General features: G+C 48.4%; 1 protein-coding gene across 1 annotated transcript; it reads left to right on the forward strand.

Annotated features, from left to right (window-relative positions):
• Nucleotides 1-3,736: 3,736 nt before the first annotated feature.
• Nucleotides 3,737-5,670, forward strand: LOC123439676 (cytochrome P450 71A1-like). Its single transcript, XM_045116366.1, has 2 exons — nt 3,737-4,827; nt 4,909-5,670. Exons 1-2 carry the CDS (start codon nt 3,886-3,888, stop codon nt 5,515-5,517), a joined length of 1,551 nt encoding a protein of 516 aa, XP_044972301.1. The 5' UTR covers nt 3,737-3,885; the 3' UTR covers nt 5,518-5,670.
• Nucleotides 5,671-6,175: the final 505 nt, after the last annotated feature.

Raw genomic sequence — 6,175 nt, forward strand, 5'->3', positions numbered from 1 at the left:
CAAATATTTATATTTGACCCGGAACCCACTCTCCAAATGTGCCCCCTCTTAAACACTTGCAATCCAGCCACAATACTCTGCCATGTGAAATAAGAGCCCTTCTTGGGGCCTGCTCTTAGCAACTGTCCATCCGGGTAATATTTTGCACGTAGGACCTTGGCACACAAAGATTTAGGATTACTAATCAGACGCCAACTGTGCTTAGCTAACATCGCTAAATTAAAAGCATGAAGGTCGCGGAAGCGCATACCCCCAAGCCTTTTTGGGACACACAATCTCCACCATGCTGCCTAATGCATACACTTTTGTTCCTCTGTATCACCCCACCAAAATGCTGCCAAAACATCATTCATTTCTTTGCAAAGTTTCTTTCAGATTTTGAAAACTGACATTGCGAATACTTGCATGGGCTGAATAACTGATTTAAGAAGAATTTCCTTTGCTCCCATTGAGAGGAGCTTTTCTTTCCAGCCTTAGACTCGCTTGATCATTCTTTCCAACAGATAAACAAAGCTTTCACTCTTATCCAATCCTACCATTGCTGGGAGACCAATGTATTTATCTGAGAGTGCTTCCATCATAATATTTAGCTCGGTGCAAATTTGAGCTTTAACATTGACATCCACATTAGGACTGAAAAAAATATTGCATTTAGCCTCGCTAACCAACTGTCCCGAATTCGCACAATATTGGTAAAGGGCTTGTCTCAGTGAGATTGCATTAATTAAATTTGTCTTCATAAGTATTAGGGAACCATCAGCAAAGAGTAAATGAGAAACTCATGGTGCATTTCTGCACACCCTGACACCTTCCATGCCACGAGCCTCCTCTTTATGAGCCAAGATACTAGACAATCCTTCTGCACAAATAAGGAACAAGTATGGTCAAAGGGGGGAGAGGTCTCCCTGTCGGAGACCCCTAGCAGGAATAAAACTTCCAGTTTCTTGATCATTATATCTAACTTTGTATTTCACTGACTTCACACACGCCATCATGAATTTGACAGAATCTGCATTAAAACCCAACCTGATAATCATTTTTTCCAAAAAGGCCTACTCCACACGGTCATATGCCTTATGCATGTCCAATTTTACAGCACAATACCCTGTATTGCCCACCTTTGTGTTCTTTATTTTATGCATATATTCATAAGACAGCAGAATATTATCAGTTATCAACCTTCGTGGAACAAAAGCACGTTGGACAGGCGATATTACCTCGTCAAGGATACCTTTCACTCGTAGTGCAATCATCTTTGAAATCACCTTATAAATAACATTGCAGAAACTAATAGGTCTATACTGCGTGATTTTCTCAGGATTATCGACCTTTAGAATGAGAACAATAACTGAATCATTCCACCCATCTGGGATTTTCTTCAAATTTATAGCTTCTAAGACTTCATTTGTCAAAGCATCACCTATTACTCCCTCCGTACCTAAATATAAGTCTTTTAAGATATTTCACTAGGTTTCTACATACGAAGCAAAATGAGTGAATCTATACTCTAAAGTATGTCTATATACATCCATATGTAGTCCATTAGTGAAACCTCTAGAAAGACTTATATTTAGCAACGGAGGGAGTAAATGTCAACACTTCTTAAAGAAAATAGCATGCAAGCCATCTGTACCTGGAGCCTTCATATCACCGATGGAATACAAAGCTTTTTTAATGTCTTCCGCAGAAAATGTCTTGAGTAAAGAGTCATTCATTTCTGTTGTTACCCGAGGAACGAACAAGTCAATAAGAGACGGATCTGGTTCATCAATCTCTATGGCAAAAAGGCGTGTGAAATATTCATTGATAAGAGGATTCAAGTACGCCGTACCTTCTTGCCAATTTCCACTGTCATCCTTTAAACGAGTAATTCTATTTCCCTTCTTTCGAGCAGAGACAAAATTCCGGAAATATTGGGTATTTCTATCCCTAAACTTCAACCAGTCTACTGTGCTCCGTTGCGCCCACTGAATCTCTTCATATTCAAGTAGTTTTTCAATATCTGTTGCTAACTGTTTATGTCTCTGAATATTTTCAGGCGTCAGCTCCTCCCTAGTGACCGCTTCCAACTCCCTTTGTGCTTTCCTCAACTCATTCGTTGTTCGCTTCAACGTACGTGTTGCGATCCCACTTGTGAATATGAGCATGGACCAGTGCAAGGCGCGCAGCTAGATTCAAATTCTGGCCCCGCGGCCCGGATGCAGCCCAAGCCTCTTCCACAACTGCACCAAATCCTGACTCTCTTAGCCAACGAGCTTCAAATCTGAGTACAGAAGGCCCAATAAACTCCTGTGTCGGTTCTTCAGCAAAGCTTAGAAGCAGCGGTCGATGATCAGACTTGTAACATTGGAGTGTCTCTAACTTTGCATCAGCAAACATATTATTCCAGATTTCAGAGCTTAAGGCCCGATCAAGACGCTCCCTAATTTCCCCTCTATGCCAGGTAATTAAATATATCTCCTTCATACCCTAGGTCACATAATTGGCATTCTTCAACCACGTCTCTAAAAGCTTGCATGAACTGGGCTGGTCTAGCTCTCCCTCCCTCCTTCTCAAACGGATACATAATCTCATTCAAGTCTTCAATAACCAGCCATGGGGTGTTACAGGCCCCTCTAAGCTCCCTAAGCCGCTGCCAAGTTAGGTGCTTTTCAGCCCACTTTGGCTCCCCATATAACCCTGTGAGGCGTCAAAAGTTTTCTTGCCCACTGCCAACATACACATCAATATAGTTTGTTGTTTTATGTCTGAGTGACACGGCGATTTCCTTCTTCCAATGGAGCAAGAGGCCCCCAGAACTACCATTACGCCTCACAACCTCCTTGTGATCCATCTTCAGACAACGACGAAGACATTCCGCTGGCCACTCATCAAGGTGAGTCTCCGAGGGGACCTTTCATTCACAACATCAACAAGTGCCCTCTTTGTCGCAGCCTGTTGTAGGCTACGACAATTCCAGCTGAGCAGTTTCATTGACGAAGATAAAACTCTCTGTCGGCAGCACCGCTGGAGGACAGAAAACCCTAGTTTACTGTCGCTAGGGGGCAGCAAATTCTGGGACGGAACACCCTTCAGGGAGGGTCAAGAGCACAATCTCCAAACCTCAAACACCCATGACCAAGTTGATGATCCAATTAAAAGCAAATAGAGTAGAAATCATGATCCTACTATCATGTGAAATTCATCAGCCATCAAGCTCGTCTTGGAGAGATAGACCAGAGCCGATACCTCAAGGTGCCGACCTGGGACAGCAAGACGCCGGCCAATCCGCCCCCGCCAAGGTGGCGGCCGGCGGCTGACCAGCGGAAACCCTAGGAGAGCAAACATTATGTTGATGCTCCTTTGTATGCTTATCCCTTCGATTATTCTTTTTGACGTGCACTCCTGCGAAACAAAGTACTATCAAACGTGCGACTCTTCAACGGAAACTCCCACTTGGTTGACAGGTAGTAGAAGATATTTACACGATTGGATCTATCTGAAGGCTGAAAACGATTCGACTGACCGTAAATTCATTTTTAACGGACTTACCACTAGCATCTATACCTTTCTTTTCCTCATTTTTTGCACGGAACAAGTAACCACTCATCTCTCGATCTATTTCCACTTCATTCAACACGGCAACGCCACCACATATATATTTTCGTGGACGCCTTCAGTGCATAGTTACTTGATTCACGTCCATCACCAGTCAGCAGATCGGTTGAAGTTGAGCACGGTGCAGCTTGTCCTATGTTTAGGAGAGACACAGCGAATATTTTGAAATGGACTCGCTGCAAACATCTGCACATAGTAATCGTGCCCCACTGAGCTAGTCCATTCACGCAGTCGACGGCGTTACAATTACGGCGCCAGAAGTCGAGAACGCACGCTCGTCCAGACGACATGGCCGTCTCGCCTCTTGCACTCGTGCTCCTCCTCCTCGCCTTCGCCGTATCTTTCTTGTACATCCTTCGTAAGCCCGTCCGTCTGCGCAGCGGCAGCGATGGAGGACGGTGGCAGCTTCCGCCGTCGCCGCGCGGTCTTCCTCTGCTCGGCCACCTGCATCTCCTCGGCTCGTTGCCGCACCGGGCCATGCGGTCCCTGGCCGCCGCGCACGGCCCGGTTCTGCTGCTCCGGCTCGGTCGCGTGCCCGTCGTGGTCGTGTCCTCGCCGGCCGCCGCCGAGGAGGTGATGAGGATCCGCGACCTGACCTTCGCGAGCCGGCCCCGAAGCGCCATGGCCGAGCGGCTCCTCTACGGGCGCGACGTAGCGTTCGCGCCTTACGGCGAGTACTGGCGCCAGGCGCGCCGCGTGTGCGTGATCCACCTCCTCAGCCCGCTCCGCATCCTCTCCTTCCGCGGCGTCCGAGAAGAGGAGGCCGCCGCGCTGGTCGAGCGCGTGCGCGGAGCGGGGGCGGGCGGCGCCGTCGTGAACCTGTGTGAGCTCCTCATCGCCTACGCCAACACGGTGGTCTCGCGCGCCGCGTTCGGGGACGACAGCGCGCGCGGCCTGTACGAAGAAGGCAACAAGGGACGCGAGCTGAGGAAGGTGTTCAACGACTTCGAGGAGCTCCTCGGCACGGCGACTGTGGGGGAGCTCCTGCCGTGGCTGGGGTGGTTGGACGCCTTGAGGGGGCTGGAGGGGAAGATCAGACGGACGTTCAAGGCGCTGGACGGTGTGCTCGAGAAGGTGATCGACGACCACCGCCGCCGGCGTCAAGCCGGCCAGCAAACTGGAGATGACGGTGGCGATCACAGGGATTTCGTGGACGTGTTGTTGGACGTGAACGCTGACAAAGAAGCGGGCATGCGGCTCAACACGACCGAAATCAAGGCCATCATCCTGGTACGTGTTTGTTATGCCACCGTGCTAGGAGTAGTTGTTAGTGGTTAACATGTTTCTTGTACGTACGTCATCGACGCTCAGGACATGTTCGCGGCGGGCACGGACACCACCAGCACGGCAATAGAGTGGGCCATGGCGGAGCTCATCACGCACCCGGACAGCATGTGCAAGCTCCAGGACGAGCTCACGGCGGCCGTCGGTGGCAGCTCCGTGCAGGTTATCACCGAGGATCACCTTCACAAGCTGCACTACCTCAAGGCCGTGGTCAAGGAGACGCTACGCCTGCACCCACCGGTTCCGCTCCTCGTGCCCCGAGAGCCACAAACCGACGCTGAGATACTCGGTCACCACGTCCCCGCTGGCACGCGGGTCGTCATCAACGCCTGGGCGATCGGCCGGGATACGGTGGCATGGGAGCGCGCTGAGGAGTTCGTCCCGGAGAGGTTTCTCGATGGCGCGGTGGACTACAAGGGGCAAGACTTCCAGCTGATACCATTCGGTGCTGGGCGGAGGGGGTGCCCCGGGGTCGGATTCGCGGCGCCGACCATTGAGATGGCGCTCGCGAGCTTGCTCTACCATTTCGACTGGGAGCCAGCCGGCGGGACGTCGCTGGACATGCGCGAGGTGAACGGCCTCTCGGTGCGGCCCAAGTCCGATCTGCCACTTGTCGCTAAATCGCGGTTTCGTTAAATAAACCTTGTTGCTATGTTGGTTTTTATCCCGCAAGAAGAAACGGGAGCTATTATTATTGCAAACTAGTTTTTCTTTGCGAAAGATTATTGAAAACTACTACTTACCTTCGTCCACAATATAAGACCGGTTTGTAAGCATTGTTTGAAAGTATTGCAGTGCATTGTAGGGTTTCACTGAGAGATAGGTGCGTACTCTTAGGCTCTGTTTAGAACCATCCAGATTATATAATCTGGTTTTTATAATCTATTATGTTTTCAAACAAGACAGCTTATATTGTAGATTTTAAAAACTAGACTAGATGATCAGATTATTAAAAACTCATAATCTACTCTACCCAGCTAAAATCAGATAATGGATTACTAATGACCTATTACCCTTGTAAACTTGGAGATAATTACCTACTGCCACCGCCACTGTCCTATTTTTATAAACAGGGCAGACATGTCATTGTACAATGTAAAACCTGAATTACAGTTTATATAATCTGGCCTCCAAACATGTCCACGTGGATTATTTTTATAAACCAGATTATATAATCTATCTTTGTAATCCAAATTATTATAATCTATTGTGGTTCCAAACAGAGATAGTGTGTACTCTTAGTTGATTTTCATGTCTTAGTTGATTTTCATGTCCTCCCCCTCCCAACCCCTCC

Source organism: Hordeum vulgare, chromosome 3H (assembly GCF_904849725.1).
Source record: "Hordeum vulgare subsp. vulgare chromosome 3H, MorexV3_pseudomolecules_assembly, whole genome shotgun sequence".
Classification (NCBI taxonomy): domain Eukaryota; kingdom Viridiplantae; phylum Streptophyta; class Magnoliopsida; order Poales; family Poaceae; genus Hordeum; species Hordeum vulgare.

Excerpts from the sequence above, each read along its gene's own strand:
- LOC123439676 (XM_045116366.1), top strand. The coding sequence starts at position 3,886 with ATGGCCGTCTCGCCTCTTGCACTCGTGCTCCTCCTCCTCGCCTTCGCC. Across the intron at positions 4,828-4,908 it reads AAATCAAGGCCATCATCCTG|GACATGTTCGCGGCGGGCAC; the intron begins GTACGTGTTTGT and ends ATCGACGCTCAG.